Raw genomic sequence first — 21,588 nt, forward strand, 5'->3', positions numbered from 1 at the left:
AGCCAATACTGGTGCCTCCACAGGCAGTCAAAATGATGAGTTTCTACTTCTGCTCATTTTGAATTCATATTTCTTGGCCTTTTTTCCTTTTTCCCTTGGGGTGTGTGACTGCACCCTGTCCTTTCCCTCCCTCTCAACTCCTTTCACAGGCACTTCCTCATTTTCCACCCACCCAGTCACACTTTCTCTTTCTCAGCTACTCCTACACAATAATACCGAAAGGGCACCAGACAGAGAGCCAGCATCTTACCCGGCTGGGAAGCTGGTTCTGGCTTGGCAAGCAGCTCTTTTCTGAGAAGTAAAACCATTACCTTTAACTTCATGAAGCACTCTGCTCAGAAGGGCACCCCTCAAACGAGGTGTAATAACCAGGCTGACTAAACATGAAAAACATTTAAATAGGTTTTAAGAAATCTAACAATGCGCCGATATCAAGAAGGCAAAAAAAAAAAAAAAAAAAAAAAAAGAGTTGGGAATACAGAGATTGAACATTTCATTACTTACTTGGGAAAAAACATTTTTCTCAAAACAATGAAATTACGTACAAAACAGATGCACAATATGCCTACTTGAAACTTAAGATTTAAAAAAAATTATTTATAAGGAGAAGGACATGAAAATTTAATTTAATGTTCACCTTAGGTAATTTTGTGTCTTATTGTTCATAGCAATTATCATAAATCTGCATATCAATAAGCGAGAACAGATGTCAGTTGTTACAAGTGCTTGCCAATCAGGTCTGTTAAAAAGTGACAGATGGGTGGTTATGGAACATTCTCATAAGGCCTATTAGCACATTCACAGGAAGTGTCTGTAGTGCGGTACTGCTGGAGACTCAGCTTTGGGAAGAACGAGGGATCTTTGTGGTCTAAGATGCACGCTAAACAATTCTGGGAGAGTCTTCAACGCAGGACTCTCAAACCTCCTACGTATAGTTTTTGCAAATGACTTCCCTCTTCTCTACTTCTGACAGACATTCTAAGATAGTCTTCAAAACCTTAAAAAGATACCTATTTTGTTGTTTCAAGCAAGTATTCGCACTCTACAATTTTACTGTTACTTAGTTCTGGAAGGGATTACTACCAACTTCACTGAATATCGCAGCCCTGGTGGTGCAGTGGTTAACTGGTCGACTGTTCGAATCCACCAGCCGTTCCTTGGAAACCCTACGGGGGCAGTTCTACTCTATCCTACAGGGTCAGAGGGCAACAGGTTTAGTATGGTTTTTTTTCTCTGAATATCAGAATTACAATGAAGCAGTTTTTTTCCTCTTCATCAACAGATAAACGTCTCTTCAGCTACAAATTTATCATCTCCATTATTTAATAATAATTTCTCATCCTAGAAAAACAATTGCCCTAACAAAATACAACCCACTCCTACTAAATTTGAAATGTTTTCCAGAAGGAAAGAAGGCAGTTTTCCTGTTACTGTCTTTGAGTCACTTTTTTTTTGTTTGTTTTTTTAGCAATTTTGGGGCTCTCTCTGCATTATATGGCTAAGGCTCCAGTTTGTTTGGCATCCAGCCTGTTGAACTGTGTACGCATGTCACTACAGTTTGGGTTTATGCAAATAGGTCTGAATTTACTGTTGTTCAAGGTTGGGGCCAACAGAGAGCTCAGGTGTTGGATCAGGTTGACCTGGACTCAAAATCTGAATCTGCCACTAACTAGCTTGATGACTTTGGGCAAGTCTGTTAGCCTCTCTCAGCTTCAGTTGTTCCACCTATAAAATGGGGTACTAATAGTCCTTACCTCATAAAATAGTTGTGATATTTGGGAATTCTGTATCCTGATCCATATTATGCCACACTTACTGGTGCTGTGGTTTCATATACTTCACTTTTCCAACTGTAACAGAGTAACTTGAAGTAGTGGTTTTGTCCATGGCATACTGTGATGGTAAACTACATGATTATTTCACGGAGCTTTGTTAACAACAAAACTGTGAAATACACTATCCTTGTTTTTCTTTCATGACACTCTTTTGACATGATAGTTGTTATAAAAAAATTAAGGACCAAAAAGCCACTCTTTTCTTCTTCCTTATCCTTCAAGAAAAATCCAGACTCTTAGCTCAAACTCTCAGATCCCAAATTCCTGAGATTTCAGAAATTCACTGAACACGTACCACAGCTGAGCGAGAAATGGACACATTTATTAGAAGACTTGAGAGGGGAAATAAAATCAATCAATTTCAAGGATACACAAAAAGTATATATAAAAGCACTCAGCTTATAAAAATCTGATCCTAATCCAATTTCTGCTTTTAAATCCCATATTTAATAAAGGTTTCTTTTATAAAATCATAAAATATGTTTGAAGTTAATTTTAGTTTGAAAAAAATGTAAGATTTCTTGAGGGAAGAAAGTATAGTTGATGTCTCCTTTGATTTTATTGATGCAACGACTTGGTACCTTGTTCTCTAAAATTTCTTTTTCTTTTTTTCGCTTTATTTTCTCCTCAAACAGAAAATGCTTTACCTCATAAACGAAGCATTTTAGACTCTGGTTATAACCTTCAATCTCCTTAAGGATAGACATTATGTTTTGAAAGCTGCTCACAACAAAATATTGGCCTCCGAAACGGTATTTCACTCTCTTTAGTGCTAGTGTTCCGAGCAGGACTACCTGAACTTTACACCTGGAGTTTATTATATGCTGCTGTAATACATAAAAATTGCATTTGAATTGTGTACCTGCCCACTCTCACCCCATCACACTATCAGTCATTGAACAAGCATTTTAACATCAGGTGGGGTTTGGGCTAAATGACCTCTTAGATTCCTTCAACCCTCATAACATATTGCCTTTGTATATGACTACATGCCAGGTGCTCTGCTACATGTTTCATATTATACAAGCCTCTCTATCTCCAAATCCTCAATAACTCACTCATGAAGATAATAGCTTTAGTTTATATGTTTTTTGGTTTATATGCAAGGTTAAAGTCAAATTTCTTAATTCAAAAACTGAGCATTTAACTTAACCTCCACTGGGAATATTCCCAAAAATATAAATGTGTGTGTGTTAATTTATAAATTTATTCTTCACTCTTCCATTCAAAATTAGCCATGAACATCTCTTTGTGGCAGGTACTCCTGGAAGCACGGAGCCATCAGCTGGCAGGCCATGTCCTCTTGGAGTTCAGAGTAAAGCATGGGGCACCAATGAGTCTGGAGACAATTACAGTGTTCAGAAAGGTGAAGCAGGAAGATAAAGAAGTGAAGGGCTTTAGGGGAATGCAAAAGAGGGGCACCCCTTCCACATTTGGAGGAGCAAGGAAAGCTTCCTCTAGTAAGTGACCTCTATTACCGAATCTGCCATGTCCGCTTTATAATACTGTCTTAAATTACTGGCAAAGTAAAAAGTTAAGCCCTACTTTTGAGAGAAGACAAAAGAGTAGGACATATAATTTTTCTTCATTGGAAAATAAATACCTCAAACCATATGCTTCAAGTACTTAGGAAGATGAGGCCTGATTATTCACATGAAGGGCCCCCTTTGCAGAAATTGCTAAGCAGACAGAGCCCTGGCAAATAGTCAAGACGATGGTAGATAATTGACTTTTCAGCATTTGATTTCACAGCCTGTGCAGGCTCAGCATGCTGAATTTAATCGGTTGAAGGTTCGAGAACGGGATATTTTGGAAAGCCCAGAGCATTTACAGAATGCCTTTAAATTAGCCATCTGCTCCATAGTACCTTATAAGGAGGCTCCCAGATAGCCTTAGTTTTTAAATGAGCACACAGAGCATGTAAATGCTAACATCCTGACCTGTAGTTGGCAAGGCAGAGAAGCATACATGTTAATGACAAATGACAGGACACTCTGTCCACCAGGGAAGACATGCTTGGCAGCAGCCTCAGGACCCAGTGACCCTCTCTGCATTATTCAACTGTGGGAGTGGGACAGCCTGAGGCTCCCTTTAAGGAAAGCCCCTAATTTTGGATTTGGGCGGGTCCATATTATTAGAGGAAAAACTCATCTTCCATCGGTAGAAACTGTGACAAATCTTAGCATTTATGTTAGAGCTTGCAATCTGGAGGTTTGTTCTCTTTAAGATATAGATAACTCTCTGAATATTTATCTCTCTCCAGCTCCCTATACAGAACAGAAAATAAATTAACCATTCAACGCAATTCTTAGCTCCAAGGCCAGCTTCCCGAACTGCATTCATACAGGTAGTGATGAATGATTTAATTATTTACCATGTTAAGATATGTATTTCTTTCAATAACACCAAAACCTATATTAAAACAGAACAAGCGGGCAGCGCCAGCAAATTTCAAGCCGAAAGAATAATTCAGTAGTATTTTTTATTGTACGCCAATACATACCGTCAAACAACTTCCCATTAGAGGCTGATGATCATGAATACCCATAGGGAGAAACCTGTGTACTCACTGAAAGTCTTTCAAGATTCATTCAAAGTGGAAAAAAAAAAAAAAGGCAAGAATATGTATTTGAAAAAAAGAAAAAAAGGTGGGGGGAGGAACAAGGGAGTTTTCATAGTGACAGATAAAGAAATCTGCCTTTAATTCTGCACATTCAGGTTTCACTTCATTGATTCAGGGTGTCCTTGATTAAAACAAACTGTGTTTGATCTAAAATGCCAAGAATCTGTTCTTCTCCTTGCCCTCTCTCCCCCACCTCTTTGGAATCAAACAAGAAGAAAGCTTTCTAACTGTTCCTCCTGGCAGGTTAATGGGCACCTGTGTTCTGATTTATTGCACATGCTGCCTTCCCTGGCACCACGTTAAGTTAGGATATCAGCATGGAAGGTTACACAGTAGGAATGACCTTTTACTAATCACTGCACCTCAGTTACTACTGGCACAGCTCATTATAAAAAGAAATCCTTCAATGAGCTGGCTTTCAAATATAGTCACACTTTGATTTTGTCGAGAACAAAGATTATACTTTCACATAAAAGCTTCTGATGCATAATTCTGTCAGCTGGGGTATGAAAGTTAAAAAAAAGGCATCCTGTTAATTGTCTGTGGTTATCGAGGGACTGCAAAACTGTATCAAAGATAGGCCTGTGATCTTGGCTTTCATTGTGGAGGTCAGGACATTTTTATTGACTACCTATTATGAAAATTTTAGAGGGATGTCAATCATTTTGGCTGCTCTGGATGTGGGAATCTTGCTGGAAATCCCCCACTCACCAATCCCATTGTAAAGACACTGTCCAGGACACTATGCAAGAATTCACATAACTGTTTCATAACTGTTATGCAAGGTGAAGGGTGGATAGGAATTCCAAGAGGTAGGAAACCGACTTCAGAGCAGCTGATTCTAATTTAGACACTTCAGCTAGAAAGCTAATAGGCTTTCTCCTTTTCCCCTGCTTCTTTGTCCTCTCAACCAATCCAAAATTCAGACAACAGCCTGGTCAAATGGACATGCTTCAAGACTTACCAGCCATTTGCTGAATGCCACTGAACGCACCCAGGTTGCTCGAGGAGGTGGCCTGCTGCAGTAGCTGCAAATGAAAGTAAACGTGTACTGTCAAAACAATGTTGAGAAGAGAACAAAGTAACTTCTGAATTACCGTGGGGGTAAACTCAGTTTCCTTTACATTTATATAGTTGACTGCTGCTGCCTATTGATGGACTGAAGGTTCCCAGAGTTGGGGCTGTAAATCCATATTAGTGTCTAATCTCTATTAAGAAACACAGACACTGGGGAAACTCAATAATACTGCTGTCTTACAACAATCAATTTACTCTTTTTAACAACCAGGTGTTAAGTCTATTGAAACCAACATAGTGTGACTAATTGTATCTCTCTGTAGTTTAGTAGTTACCATAACTCTTCTCTGTCAATCACGGTACATTCCCTCAATCTCTTCTACTTTCATTCCCAGTTTGGTTTCCTATATTCTTCATTAAAAGCACATGGATTCACTGACTCTTAGGCCAACAGATAAATCAAAATAACTATATACTTGAATGTATCTATTCACAGCTGTATAGTTACAGCCATAACTACATGACCAAGAAAACAGCCATTCATTTTAAGATGGTCTCCACTGGCAAAGAAAAGAATATTATTTGTCAAAACTTGGAAGAATCTAGTGCTATGTACAACGAAGCTATGCATTATAAATGTTAGAATTAAAAAAGAAAAAAATTACCAGTAACATATAAGTGAAAAACTCCCTGCATTTTCCCCTAAAGCTTTCAAAAACAAAAAATTTTCCCACATACAATCAGAGAGTACTACATGGTAAAGGCATGTGGTTCCTGTATTAAAGTCTACTTATTTGTCTAATTCAGTCAAACTATAGGTTAACTTAGGTGGAAATAGGAGCCTGCTGGACTAAATGACTAGATTTATTGATATTCTCTTTTTGGTAGGGTTGATCAATACATGACTTGTGTGTAGGGGCAAGCATACAGTTATCTCCTATATTCAAATGTACATAGATACTAAAAAGCATAGACTCACCAAATTTATTACCAAAAATGTGTTACACTATGTGCTTAAGAGGAATAAGATAAACGGACTTAAAAATAGTTGTCAGAATTTACTTGGAGTTCTGCAGAACATAATACAGAGCACTGCTGTTCTTCTGGGCAAGAATAGGTCTCTTCAGCTGAATAAGAAAAAAAACTCTATAATAGGATCTGACTCAAAAATGGGCATCTATCATTTGACTTAAAAGTACAAAGTATAGCAGAATATCATTGGCTGAAGAAAGCTAAATCTTAGGTTCCATGAAATCATGGGCTTAACATTAACAGTTATCAAAACCAGAAAAATGTCTGTAATGCTCACTCTCATCCCTCTTGACAACTCGGAATATATTACCTAGGTATTACACACGGGCACATACAGAGGGAGAAAGAGAGGGAAAGGGCTAGGGTGGAGCTAGGGATTAGCAATTCTGATAGAAGTATCTTATTTGGTTTGACTTTCTGGGTTTCCCATTCTCTTGTGCTTGCGACCCTACCTCCTGTACATATTAGATATTTTTTAAAAATTAAAGCTAAGTGAAATTAAATTAGTTTTTAAGATATTTTAGAGAATTAATAATACCTACTGAAGTAAGCAGAAATACCTAGGGTGTCATTAAACTATCATCAACGATTATTTCCATAGATAACCACTCTGGAGATCCAGGGTTAGAGTCCTTCCTCAACACAGACGTAGGGCATGCCTTAGAGATCAATGGCCTTTTCAAAGAAATGGATTTCTAGCTTCTATATCTGGAGTTGAAAGTGTCAGGATGTTGGAAGAGTGAGCACTTGAGAAGACGCAATGGGAGTGAGAGTAAATAAGAAGACATGTACCATGTATTTATACATAGAAGACAAGTAATTCAGACATTACAGGCAGTCCCCGGGTTATGAACGAGATCTGTTACTATAGCTTCAAGAATTTGTAGGTTTAAGTTGGACCAGGTGCATATGGTTCTTATTTAGCCTTACTTTAGTGCAAGAAAAGGCTCAAAGCCTTTTCGATGGTTTAAAAGCTGCAAGTGCAGCAAGTGAAGGTGATTGTGATGAAGAATTTGTTGCGAGTAGGAGGTGGATCGTTTCAAAGTCAGGGCAAATTTACATAACATTAAAGGGCAAGTAGGAGCTGTCTATAAGCTGGACGTTCATAACCAGGGTACTGCCTGTACAGAAAGCCACTGCCTGTCTTCAGCATTACTGTTGCTGTGAACAGGACTCCTGGGGGCACACTGACCCATACACTGAGGAAACCTGCAATTTGGGTAAAACATTTGTCAACAGGAAGATGGAACATGAGGTCCCTTCCTACTTAGTGAGGGCAGTCTGGAAAAAAATGGTCAACTATGCAGTTTCTGTTCAGTGTGCCTAATGTTGGTCTTTCTCCATTCTTATAACTTCTACACCCCTCCTCAGGCACTCAGTTGGAATCTGATGATCACATTCAATATGTATCCTTTCTAAAAGGGTATTCCTTTTAATGGGGATCCAGACCTTAAGCCATTTAAAAAAAAAAAAAAAAACTTCTGCTGGCTGTGTGTAAGAACTAGCAAGTCAGAAGGGATAATTTGGAGAGGGGGCAGGGAGGTTTTCTCTGAACTCCTAAATACATACCACAAAGTGATCCACTAATTATGATACTCACACAGTTGGCCTTGACTTCCACTTCTGTCAAAAGGCAAGAAGTAGCAGAGGACTCTAGCTCTACCGGCACTGTCAGAATTTCCATCTCCCTAAGAGCATAGTCTTACCGATGAGTGCACTTTTCAGGAGACCAAGGAAGTAAATAAAGGGACAGGTTCTCCTTCATTTAATTCTCTCAAGGGTCAAAATATCCTTAAAAAGGGATACGTAACAAGAAGAATGAACAATTTCCAAAGGAAGAAACTGGCTGATAATACAATGTGGAAGAAAAGTGAGGGAGGGTAAACAAAGTTTTACTCTTGTGAGAGTGTGCATAAGGGTGGATGTCAAGGACGAGACTTTAAAAACAGATTTAGAGAAGTTAATATTTAGCACGAGCTAAAGCTAAAAAAAAGAAAACTAATAATTTAGAATTTTTTTTAAAGCGATAGTATAAAAAGAACAAAGAAGGGATACACATCACTGTTTGCAGTAGTTGGTGGCAACGTTATGAGAGGACAGAAAGAAATCTTAACTACGTAACTCATATCTTGCCTCCACGTTCTTTATTGAAGTGAGTGAACTTTAAATTGAAAGAGGAAACATGCCTGAGAAGGAACGGAAGACCACAATAAGACAGAACATAGTATGAGCTTATAAAAATGTTTTTATAAATGGAAGAGTTTGCAGAGGTGATCAAAGAAACATGCTAGAGATTGTTGTGAGCCATCAAGGATGGGAGATGTCTCAGAACACTGGGGACTGCATTTGAGTCTTCATTTTCAGAAATGGTGGGGCAGGGAGCTGGATTTTTAGAAACCGTGAAAAGGTGAGCTTGACTTCAGTCTGATAAAAATTCTGGTATACATAATAAAGCAGATGGTCTGCGAACACTTGAAAAGCACAAGTTTGTGAAAAACAAGTTATTGTTAAGCTAGATTCATTTCTTTTATAAGTAAAAATTTTAGAATGACAGAGCAGGAGAAATATATGAAGAACATTTATAAGTTTTAGCACTGACAAAATCTCTCATGCTACCTGTGGATACGTGGAGAAAATGCTAGAAGATGATAGTAAACTAGGACAATGCTTTTATCAATGACTTAGATGAAGACAGGAAAATTATACTTCTCATTCATAACCAAACAATAGCTATTACATACCAGAGCCCACTGGGCACTGGGGATAGGTGGGTAAAAAGATGTGCATTATCCTTATCTGCACTCAGAGAATCCTTAGAGAAGCAGTACGGTAGAGGGAGAAAACACGCAGAGGGGCTGAAATCCCACTTGGCCACCAGCAGCAGTATGATCTTGGGTAAAGTTACTTAACCTCTTTAAGCCTCCCTTTCCTCATCTGTACAACTGGGATCATCTCATCTTTCAAGGTAATAAATAGTTGCCATCGAGTCAGCTCTGACTCAAGGCGACCCCAAGTGTGTCAGAACAGGCGACCCCAAGTGTGTCAGAACAGAACTGTGCTTTATTAGTGAGGACTGTTTTACAAAACACTTAGCATAGCTTCTGCTACACAGGAAGGCTCATGGATGATTCAGCCCTGGAGGGGATAGTTAAAATGTAAAATGACAGAAGTAGGACATGAAACACATACAACAAACACACTCACAGAGGCTGGAATAAAAGGCCCAAACTCCTAATATGAAATTACATCAATAAAATGTGAAGTTCAGCATTTAGGTTCCAAAGCAGAAAAATGGGGTGGAGTAGAATGGTTTAGCAACAGTTCAAGTAAAAACAAACGCAAACTTTGGAGTATTAGCTGCCTTCCATCCCACATCTGACATGGCTACTGAAGATGCCAGTCTCAGGCTACATAAGATACTAAGCCCACACCAGGGGTCACTTCTCTGTCCAGATTAGATCTTACTAAAGGAATTGTCTTAAATTCTGGCCACTGGATTTTTAATAAACATACTGACATAGTGAAATGGGTAGCACAAAGGGGGGGGGGGGAAACAAGAAAGTGAGAATCTAGAGACCATGAAATGTAGTGAGTGATTCAAAGAATTGAGTCTGTTTGACCTAAAATGGGATCTAATTTTTTGTTTTGTTTTCAAATAGATGAAGAAACATTTGATTTAGTCAACGAAGATCCACTGGAAAGACCCAGGATCACCAAATGAACGTTACAGGAGATTTTAGTTGAGGTCCTGATGTGGAATGGACTAACCTGTGAGGCAGTGAACCCTCCAACCCAGTAGTATAAGTACTCTTAAATAACCATCTATCAGGTATGCTGCAGAGGCATGGGACGTGGAATGAAAGCTGATCCTCCTTCTAACCCAGGGTTTTATGATGCCTCTGAAACACTGGTTAGAAAACTGGGGTAGCCTTGTGGGACTCTGCCTGGCCTACATCAGGCAAGAATTAGTCAAATTCTCATGCTAATCAATTTAACTTGGTAAAATATTCTTCACCAACACTGATCTCAATGATTTCCTGGGATTCAAAATGTACCAAAAATGAATTCTTTAGGGCACTAAGAGGGATAGTAGGTCTTAAGAGTTTCAGTGTGTATATATTCCTCTCTCTCACGCGGACCCCGCACTGACTTTCTCAAGAACTTACCGCCAGGTACTGTGGGGTAAGTCCGCCCAGACCTGTCAGGTTCCCCCAGGTGGCAGTGTTGAGCTGTTGCATCTGTTGTGCAAGCTGCTGTTGGAGGCGTCTTTGCTCTTTGTCCTTCTGAGTATCGGCAAACTTCACCACGATAGGTGAAGAGCAGCCCTGTGGTCAGACACATTGGAAAGTGAAGAGGGAAGTTACAGCCTGGTTGTATCCTCTCATGATACTCAATCAGCACTGGATCTATCTTTCTTAACTATCTTGGAGCACATGGAATGGTCTGGAATTGTTTAAAAATGGTTTGATATTCCTTCTTCTTCTCTGAATAGTACCATCAACAGAAAATTCCAGAAGCTATCTTTGGTTTCTGTGGGGATCTGGCGGTTGGTGAAGCCATTTGCTTTCTTGTTCTGATTATTAAACTGCCTATCCTTCTCTCTTCGTGTATCTTCCTTCAACCTTTCCAGGACCTCCTTAGAGACGATAGACCTTATCAATGTTCTTTAATTAAGCTTCATGGTTCACTTGTCTTTTTAAAGATAGACTTGTCTCTGTGTGTCTGCCTGTTTCCATATATGAGCAGAGGACAAAGAGGGGGTGAAACTGTAATGGGAATAAAAAAGTCTCTGATTTTTTTTTTAATCTTTCCAATTTTCAGTTATGAATTGTTGAACTTCGGAACTGACGAGAATCGTATCGATCCAGCAATAATCGGGAGATAAGGGTTTCATTTTAGGAATGTGAAGGAAGGATATATTGAGAGAACATAGGCATTGATTAAAGTAATGGTTCACAAGTTTTCAGAAAGATCTCTCTTCTTCCTTCCACAGCACATCTACTCTACCCACAGTCCCCAGAGAGACCGCAAACCAAAAAAATCAGAAGCACATTCCAGTCAAAGGAGACATATTATAAACGACAGAAGGGAGGATTCTACTTGGTTTCTTTCCCTAATGAATCTCACCATTTTCGGAGTTTCTTTCAGTTTTCATTTCCTTTAAAAGGCAAGGAGTAGGGGTAGTAAGGGAGAAATGGCCAAGGACTATATAATAGAATTCATGGTTGAGACAGATAAAATCATCAGGGATAATAAAGACCTGAACACCTGAAGCATGAAGACTTCCTTTCAAAAGCACCTTTTAAACATTTGCTATTTGGTAAATACTGAGCAGAAATGTCCCCTTCCTCCTCCCTACTCTCTCCTTCCTCTTACTATGGCTTGCCTACACATTTCCTCACAATTAAAGTTGTTACATTTTGCTGAGGTGAAAAGAAGTAATTCTACCTAAGCGATTAAATAAAAACTTTTATTGAAACTCAGCATGTTAACAGGGCTCTCTTCTCTCAGAAATTTTGTACTATTTAAGCGCGCTTTTCCTTTCTCTTCCCTTTAGGTTATTTTTCTTTCTTCTAGAAAACAAACTTCCATATCACCTTGGATAGTTATCGGTGATATAGCTGTGAGTATATGAGGCTCTCATGTCTGTTACTACAAAAAAAATAAATTAAAAAAACTGAATTTGAGCAAAATGTGAGAAAAATGAGGTGACTGTTTCAGTGTTGAACTTCCAGCACATCAATCTTCAGCTCTGGTAGCCAGAGTCACAATAAAGACTGTTAAGTGTCAGTAACTGCATAAAAATAGTATCTTCACCATTTTTTAAATCTATAATTCATTTTTCTTCATCTGCTCCATATTTCAGCACATCATCACTTTAGAGAGCAAAACACTCTGAAAATGGAAATTATATAGAGAAGGGGTTTTGTATGGAAAAGAGTTGTTTGTTGCATTAAATTTGTTCTGTAACAAATTATAATGTCTCCTTCTAACAGTACATCTATTGTTGTTTTGTTCTTCCTTAAATATGGAAAAAATGGCATAAAAGCAGAAAATTAGACCAGTGATTTTAGTTTAAAAATGACTTTTTTAAACCATGAAAGAGAAAAACAGAATGGGGGGAGAGTTGAGTAGAGTGGAGAAATAGAAGGTAAAATATAAAAATTATTTTTAAGACCTTCTTCGTTGAAACTTTAATATTCTCGTAAGTCTGAATTCAGATCTCTTAGATAATACATCTTAGTCAAAGCTGTGAGTCAAAGTCCTGAACATAATGTAACTGGTTAAAAAAAAGAAAAACCTTCAGATGTATAATTAATATGCATCGCATATAATCTTCTGTTTAAATGTCATTTTTAAAAAACTAAATAGGAAATTTAAGTGTTTGAGGGCCCCTTTGTTTAAGCATGTTTGTCCAGGTTTAAAAACAAGTACGTCAAATTCATTTTTTAATGATACTGTTAACAAAGAATCACAGATTTCTTTTGAATACATATACCCCAGTCTCTATACAAATTCTTTTCAGTATGAGAGCATATTATTTCCTTGGTCCTGGTTCATTCCCAGTTCTGCTTTATGATCTTGCTCTCTCCTTCTACAGTAATACAGGAGGGTTGGGGCTCCTTCGGCAGCATTCTCTGTGGTTTCACTTGGGGAAGACGGGGCTCAGTCAGGGTGGAGACTTGCCCCTCCCCAAAGCCGACTAACATAGTTGAAATAATTTGAGGTTAAAATTTCTCCAAGGTGAGTGAGACCAATTTGGGTACAAATCACTAAATTACAGGAAAAAAAATAATTAAAGAACAAACACACATATGGAAGATAATAATACAGGTAAAGACATTTTTTTCCCCAAAAGCACTTTCATTTTAATCTCCCATTTGAAATGCAGCAGGAAATCAGGCTGATCCACAATAATGAAGCAGCCTAAGTTCAGAGAAAGGGGAACAAAAAACACTGTCACATATGCAACTGCATGTTGTACAAGATTGGATTCCTAGATATTTCAAATCCTGCTAATTATTTCCTATCATGGCCGATTTTCGCCTGAGCTTGCCTTCAGGTAGGGGGCATGTGTGTCTTAAAAATACACTGCACTGAAAGGAAAACACATTGATTATATAAGATATGTTAAGAATATCAAAGTCAAAATGAATGTTTGAAAAAGACAATAGGCTTTGCAATGCTGATATCACAAGTCAGAGAAGTACAGTAAACACTTAATGTCTATGCCATGCACACTCCTTCCCCCCCCTTTCCACCCACCTTTTGACTCACTATAAAAAAGTTGCTCACAAAAACATGACGCATAATGATCATTTAGCTCCCAGCATGCTTTGGGAGATGCAGCATTGCAAAAAACAAACAAACAAACAAAAAGGAACCCCAACAAAACGGGGGAGGGGGAGAAGAAGCTCAAACAATTAAGAAATTTTGCACATTAAATAATATTGAAAATATCTTGTTTCTTTTTTCCAAAAAATAAAACATAGCTTCATAGAACACCACAAGGCCACCTCCAGAAAAGATCACCCATACACAAAGATACAGTATACGTAATACAGCAGAACATGCACTCCCATGATTCCATCAGACAATACAGAATAAATAACGGCATATCACTCTTGGAATGCTTTTGTGCAAAATTCTGAAAGGCCATGACCCAAATCACAGACTAAAAGTAGAGAGCCATCTATCTATATTTGTGGGTGAACATCCACACCAGTGTATTCATCTTCCCCTAAGGTCACTATCTCTCATTAGGAGACCAAATTTGAGCCTTTATACTTCTTTGTTATTGCCCACTTTTTAGGATAGAGATAAATCTAATTTTTCAGTGGACTCTTATAAATGAGTATTTTCACTGGTTAAACGAAGTGGGAGAAGTCTTAACTTTCTCCAAAATTTTTGACACAAAAACATAATTCTGTTTGACTAAAGATAACCTGACCCCACATAAAAGAACCTTGTGGTTTAGCGCAGGGTAAGCTGCAATTTGGGGTGGGGATGTTAATGTCTAATCTGTACCAGTCCTGGGGTGGGGAATGTATTTGATTTTTTAGGTACAGAATGACACTTTGCTTAAATTGCACCATGACTTCATATTGCAGGGCCTGCGCCACTGCAACAAAAGGCTCAAAAATATCTGTAGAGCAAGTGGAAGGTTTTACTAAGTGCATTTCAAGTCATTAGGGGAAAAATTCAGAGAGAGAGGGGGAGAGAGAGATTAAAACAGAGAGAGAGAGACAGAGGGAGAGAGAGAATATGAATGAGAATGAATATGAATGAATGAAAAGAGAGATGGTGAAAGTTTAAATCTGTGATTGTCATGTGAACAATCCACACAGGAGAGAATTGCTTTACCATTCCCCATCATTTGCACAAAGAAAACAAAGAAAGGGCAGATGATACAGTACCTCCATGGTCTGAGACTGATGCATGGCTTTGATTGCATTCTGTGCCATTGCCCTTGTAGAAAATGTGACAAACGCACAGCCTGTGGGAAACAAGGGGACAGGGAGCAGGAAAGACAAAAAACAACAAGACAAAAGGGTTGGACGCTTGTTAAACCAACACAGTCTACGAGAACTGCCACAAGACGACACTGTTCTCAGTAGTACATAAAAATAAACAACTTCTCTCTTTGGTTTTATATTATTTTGCTTTTTATTCACAGTGCTGACTTGCTAATCTGACCAAAGCAGAAAGATTTATTTATTAGTTTATTTTTTTTAAATGGAGAGTAGGGGAGGAAGTTGGGTACTTTTTTAGCCACAGGGTTTGAAATTAGCAAGATCTAGTTTGCATTTTGTAGAATAAAAAATTGCTATTTTACATTTTCCCCTTGGATGATCATCTTTACTTAGGGCATCCAAACATTAGGGCTTTGTATTTCAAATTTTATCCTTGATTTTTAAGAAGAAATTATTAAAATCCTCACACCAAGGGCAAATTAGCAAATAAATTTCAAGAGCTCAAAATGTCAGCAAATAATATCTACTATATATACACACATATCTAATCTCTTCTGGGTAGTTAAAAAATATATGTATAAATATAAATTGATGTTATTCAAATACAAATATACCAATACTGTACAAACTATTTAGTAATTACTGTTAGTCGAAACAAATGCTCTATGACGCTGAGAATATCCAACAGTGCATATAAAGTAAAACTGAAAAATTGGCATTGGCTTTTTATTTGTATAAAATCTTCCTGACTTTTGGAAGCTGCAATTCTCTAAAGTGTACCAGAGATTTAACCAATAGACTCACATACGCAAGACACTGTATATTTCTCCAAATGTCTACTGTGTGACCCATAAAACTTTTTGTGTCTGTCTTTTTTCTCGTGCTGTAAATAACTAGAATCTACAGTGGCGGTTCCTGCTTCCTGTACCAGTGCTGGCCACCACACAGGTCATCGCTCCAACTACACGGCTCATTGCCCTTTTCACTAATAAAAACACTGCCTTCTGAAATTTACATTTTATTCATCATGCACCCTTGGGCTTCTTAGAGAAAAAGCCTGTGAAATTAATGCAGATTCAGGCTGATTTTATAATAATACCACGGCATACTAAAAGCTTAGCTAAAGCAACATAGACTTACTCATTTATGATCTCTAATGACTTTAAAAGTGCATTGATTTTCAGCTTCTTTAGCCTTGCACAGTTTGAACTTAGGTATCAGAGAATAATTTAGTGTTCCACTCAATTTCCTCAAAACATTATTATTATTACTACTTAAAAGATTTCCAAATGAAGCAGATCTTAACACTGAGAGGCTGAAGCCTATTGTCATTGCAGAGTGGATGCATGAAATTGGAAGTCTGGCATCAACAATACAATACTGTTGCCCCTGTGGCCAATAAGCAAAATAAAGTGTTCTACATTCAAACAACTAGCAGATTGTTTGGTTTACGTAAATCAATTTGTGAGGCATAAAAAGATGGTTTCTTCTTTTGCTCTGCATGTGTACCTGATGAGATTATCAAGTCAATACTGTTTTAGCACCTTTTAATCAAACAGCAATAAGAGAAAGCAATGCCTGCCCATCACCCCCAAAGCACAACATCATCCAGTCATGAAAATAGATAACGCATTTTGGGTATCATGCTGTAATTTTTAATATACAAAAACTCCTGGTACAAGGGAAATTCATCTCAGATTCACCTCCCTATTAAGCTGGCCCCTTACAAAGCCTGAGTGAAGTCTAGCTTGCTATGAATGCTGAGCTCTTTCACGTAGTTCTTAGGATATTATAGCAGCTGATGAAGTTTACTATTTAAATACACTGCCTGTACCTGTACTAGCTGTCGTCATCAGTAAAAAAAATTAGCTGCTTTCTGTAAGGCATCTAGACAATGTGTGCAACTGAGTGAGAGACAGATGACAGGACCTCTGCAGGCTTCCATACTGATGCTAAGCTCCTAAATTATAGTCCCAAATTTACCATCCATTTCAAAGTAACATCTCTTCAAAAAACAGTATGATTATCACCAACACTATTAACAGAGAAAATAACGCTAAGAAATTTTTATTTTTCCATTCCTTAATGTGAAACAACAATGAAGGCAAAAGCGAATAATCTAATGGAGATAGAGCTGAAGCCATGCGAAGCCCGGACTAACTCTGCTTTTAGTAGTCAGAAGATTGTTTCATTCACTTCATTTGCTCTTATTACCCACCCAGACTAACTCTGCTTTTAATAGTTGAGAAGATTGTTTCATTCACTTCATTTGCTCTTATTATCCAGGAACATGTGCCAACCTGACAGCTTCCAAATGGAGGTTAAGAATGCATAAAAAACATGTAAAATATCAACAAAAATCAATAAGGCACAGTTTATGCATTTACGGCAATTTCATACAAGCAGAACTTTTGTAAGTACTTAGTGAGAAATAGATAGCAATTAACAGGTCTCAAAAGAAAAGTATAAGCAATAGAACAATAAAATTCTCTCTCTATAAACATGAACCATTGCCCTTTCCTCTATGAAACCTGTAATTAAAAACTCGACTGATGTTTCTAATTATACTACCCTTGCCCCATCCAAAAAATGATCTGATAAATCTGATGACTTCTTTAACCTTTTTATTCTATCGGCAATGGTGCAGTAAGAAAGAAGCTGCCTCCTTAGGGACTTCTGTCAAGTTCTGTACTGTATGCAATGTTCAATTACTTAAGAGGGAAAATTACTGTGTCATTTATAAAGAGGGAGTGAATGCTGAAAAATCTCATTCTCTCTGCCACTCTGGATGAAGTCAAGCAACCTTAGAACCAAGTATTTCTTGAACTGGTGGCTTGTTAGCCTTTGTAATCGCTCTCAAAACAGGAGATGACAGTAGTCCCATGGTTAGATTTTAATTTTCTTTCCAACAATGATTTCCAACACCACTGAAAACAGATTAGGCCTCAAATCAGTGGCTTTTCACTCACAGAGGGTCACCTAAACTCCTACCGCCAAGGCTGGCTCATTGCTTGTTCTCACAAGCCAACTAGAAGACTTTCCATTAGACAAAAGTAACTTACGTCATAATAATCATCACCCTCCTCTACTGAAAACAAGCTCCTGGGTGCAATGGAGTTCACTGGGCCTCTGACAGGACAACTGCTTTGAGCCTGCAGGGTCAGCCTTTAACCATTCGGGACTGTTGCACATATGTGCTGCCTCAGCCATCAGTTATCTGGCTACTGATCAAAATGCTGCGGAAGTGAGACTGGGGGAGAAAATATAGGTACTAAAATAAGGAAGCCACATTTCTTTTTGGGTACTTATGATAGCATGTGCATTACTGCCTAAAATCTCCAAATAAATAATAGCAAAAAAAAAAAAAAAAAATCCATCTGTAAATGTGGCCAATGTGCAATTTACCTGGCAATTATTTATTGTCTCCACTTTCAGAATGTCAGAGATTGTTAATAGAAATGAAAGGAGTTGAATTCCTCTTATTTCAGTGAGGCTGCCTTCTCGCTGCTAAAACAATAAATGATTGACTGGGGAAAGGTTTCTCAAAGTAATTTCCTCCTACAGACAGGATCTAAGGAAAGCAAGCAGCCCTGTCACAGAGAAGATTTTGGAATATATCTATTACACTTGTCATTTCAATTGAAAGGATATCTTAACTCAGGTATTTTACCTTTGTCTCAGCTGCAAGAGAATTTGGAGAGAACTAGATGAATTCTTGCCCTGCACCAAAAAAAAAAAGAAGTCTAGGAACGTTTAAAGCACATACAATGCCAGGGCCTCTTGCTTTTCTGCCACTTCTTTGAAAAAAAGAGAAGCAGCAGCCTGCTATATTTCAACTGAAAGAAGCCTCATTTAAAATAACTTGTGCAGCATGAAGGAGATTTCAACCTATGGAAAACTTGTGATAAATTTGTATTCAGTTGAATAAAGATCTTGATGCAGCCATTTTTCCTCACTGTCTCTTTTTAGCAGTGGCAGAGTTTATTAAAAATATGCTACCAATATAATGTTGGGATATACAAGTTAATACTCTAATGCCTCATCCCCAGTGTTGGGTTAGTTTACTTAAAATTGTCATGGAGAGATAATTCATTTATGGCACCTGAGGTTGAGTGCAGATTTGGACATACTTAATAGCTGGCAAAATTTCACCATGGAGATGAGACTGGAAGACTGTATTCAGAACAAGATTTCAGCTTTACGAAATGCAGTCAGTATCTGGGGATGGGGGTGTGGGGGCATTTGATAAATGTTTCCACATGTCTGAATATTCAGGCACTGTGTGGGAAAGGCTCAACTGTTGTGATCAAAACTGCGTCCTCTCCATGTACATGCTTTAAAAGTCAAATGCCAAAGCCCTGTTCGGATATAGCGAAAACAAATGAGGATTTAATGGTTAAATCCAGTCTTTGCTTCCCAACATCCCTGAAAATATTGCCAATTTGTTTTTCAAGGGTTTTGGCAGGAGAATGTTGGAACCCCGTAAACACAGCTGGAATATTCTTAAACAAGCAGAAAGTTACCTTAAATGGCAGTGAAGATTTGACTACAGTTTATGGGAAAGAAAAATGAAGTAAACTCCTTCATTGTCTCTGAGTTACAGATATTCAGTTGCTATGGTGCAGAAAACTCTGTAAATTGTACCCAAATAGCCAATTCTGACTGTGGGGTTATGGGTAAGTGAGAATGTGGGTATTTTAGGAAATCGACATGCTAAAGGAACGCTGTCAAACAAGTGCATTGCTTCGAAACCTCAAACTTTGATTCAGAGAGCAAACATCTTCTTTGAACAGCCATATATGGGCTTGCAGTATCCTGCTTGTTTCCTCAATGAAAGCTCACAGAGCAGGCCTCAAGAGGTTGATCGCCACTGCCGAAGGAACTGAGTATCATGAAGTTGCTCGAAAGCAGCTCAATACCATGTTTTCCAAATTAGAAAAGATAGCAGAATGAGTCATTGCCTCCAAAGGGGAAAATGCATCTTTAGAGGTGGGCATACTACCTAAAGGGGTCCTTGGGTGGCATAAACTGTTAAGGGCTCGACTACCAGCCAAAAAGCTGGCAGTTTGAACCTACCCAGAGGTGCTTCAGAAGACAGGCCTGGCCATCTTCTTATGAACGGTCACAACCATGAAACTGCTGTGGAGCAGTTCTACTCTGCACACATGGGGTGGCCATGGGTCGGAATTGACTCGATGGCAATGAACAACAACAACAACGCTGCCTAAAGCAATGAAGAGTCCTAACGTATATTTAGTAGTTTCAGTGTGCTTGGTAGGTGGTAGGTGCCTCCCATGTACAGAGTCATGACAATTTCCTGAAGGTGTCTGTCCTGGAACATGGCACACAGACTTAGGTCTGGTGAGTAATGATAAGACCTTTTTTTATATTCTTTCTTGCCAATATGTAGATCATTATTTAAAAAACAAACGAATAAAAAAAACGAGACAGTGATCCTAACTGAAAGTATGGCAGGGCTTGGTAGGTCCAAAGCTGTGGGTCCCGCATCGCTAACAGTCCAGGACTCTGATGCAATGAGCAGTGCTGGAGATCATGCCTGGAGAAACACAGCCTGATACCTAGTAGGGCCGAATTAAAACTACTGATGTTGCAGAGAAGACGTGACATTAGAAACCTATGGGAAGTCACTGCACTAATTGCCTCCTTTGTCTTTATTCTTGTAGCCAAGCTGGGCAAAAGAAAAAAGGGAGCCACCCATTTGCTCCTGTTCCTCATCATAATCAAATTGTTTAATTTTTTTTAATTGAATACTGTCTTCCCTGGTTTAGTATTAAAAGGTACTTTTCAGAACAACCCAGGTTTCATTTAACTTAATTTTTATTTATTCATTTTTTTTAAACAGATGAGCCAGCAGTTGGCACTGTGAGCAGAAATGCTGAGCCCCCTTAATCTGCAGTGCCACTAATGGGAGATACTGATTAATATTTGATTGAAAACTGCGATTCTTTAACAAAAGCAAAATAGTGGCATGAAAGAGAATTGCTGTTTTAACAAACACACTGATTCAGGAGCAGTCCCCTGTACCCAGGAGTCCCTGGGTCCTGCTAATTGAAAACTGTACCACTGTCTGTCTTTATATTTCAGAACAAATGGTTACAAATGAGTATTTTCTTTTTTTTTGCAATAGGGAATTCTCATCAGTTCACCAGAAATTACTTTTCTGTTAAAAAAAAAAAAAAACGGCTGGCAGGAGTACTCTGCTCTTTACATTGAGCCAGCATTTGCATAAAATATTGATGAGAGTGGTTCCATAACTTGTTTCAGAAACAGGCTGCTTCTGGTGTCAAGTGCTGGTTAATCAACCAAATGGCAGATCAAATTAGCTAAGTTCTCTTGTTAACTACGTGTCCTGCTCTTTCCTATGAAAGTTTGGGCTGCTTTAAAATCTTATCTACAGAAATAACTGATGTATGCTCAAGGAGCTCTAAACGCTGCAGGCAGCGATGCTACTCATTACTGTCCCCACTGGACAGATGGAAAAAGTGAGACAGAGAGCCATTTCATAAACCAGCCAAGCCAAGCAAAAGGAGGACAGAAATCAAGCATTCAGACTTCACATTCAAGGTCTCTCGACTAGACCATGCAT

General features: G+C 38.4%; 1 protein-coding gene across 16 annotated transcripts in view; it reads right to left on the reverse strand.

The window, feature by feature from the left end:
- Nucleotides 1-21,588, reverse strand: part of CELF2 (CUGBP Elav-like family member 2) — a 389,761-nt gene that overhangs the window by 61,264 nt on the left and 306,909 nt on the right. For 13 of the 16 annotated variants that reach the window (XM_023734375.1, XM_004379694.2, XM_023734378.1 and 10 more), the window contains exons 6-8: nucleotides 14,925-15,004; nucleotides 10,674-10,832; nucleotides 5,423-5,486 (exon numbers count right to left, since the gene is read on the reverse strand). In XM_023734375.1, coding sequence (XP_023590143.1) covers nucleotides 5,423-5,486; nucleotides 10,674-10,832; nucleotides 14,925-15,004 — 303 coding nt within the window. The remainder of the gene's footprint in view (nucleotides 1-5,422; nucleotides 5,487-10,673; nucleotides 10,833-14,924; nucleotides 15,005-21,588) is intronic. The other 3 variants (XM_023734386.1, XM_023734385.1, XM_023734384.1) reach the window with 1 other exon arrangement.

Source organism: Trichechus manatus, unplaced genomic scaffold, assembly GCF_000243295.1.
Source record: "Trichechus manatus latirostris isolate Lorelei unplaced genomic scaffold, TriManLat1.0 scaffold00067, whole genome shotgun sequence".
Taxonomy (NCBI): Eukaryota; Metazoa; Chordata; class Mammalia; order Sirenia; family Trichechidae; genus Trichechus; species Trichechus manatus.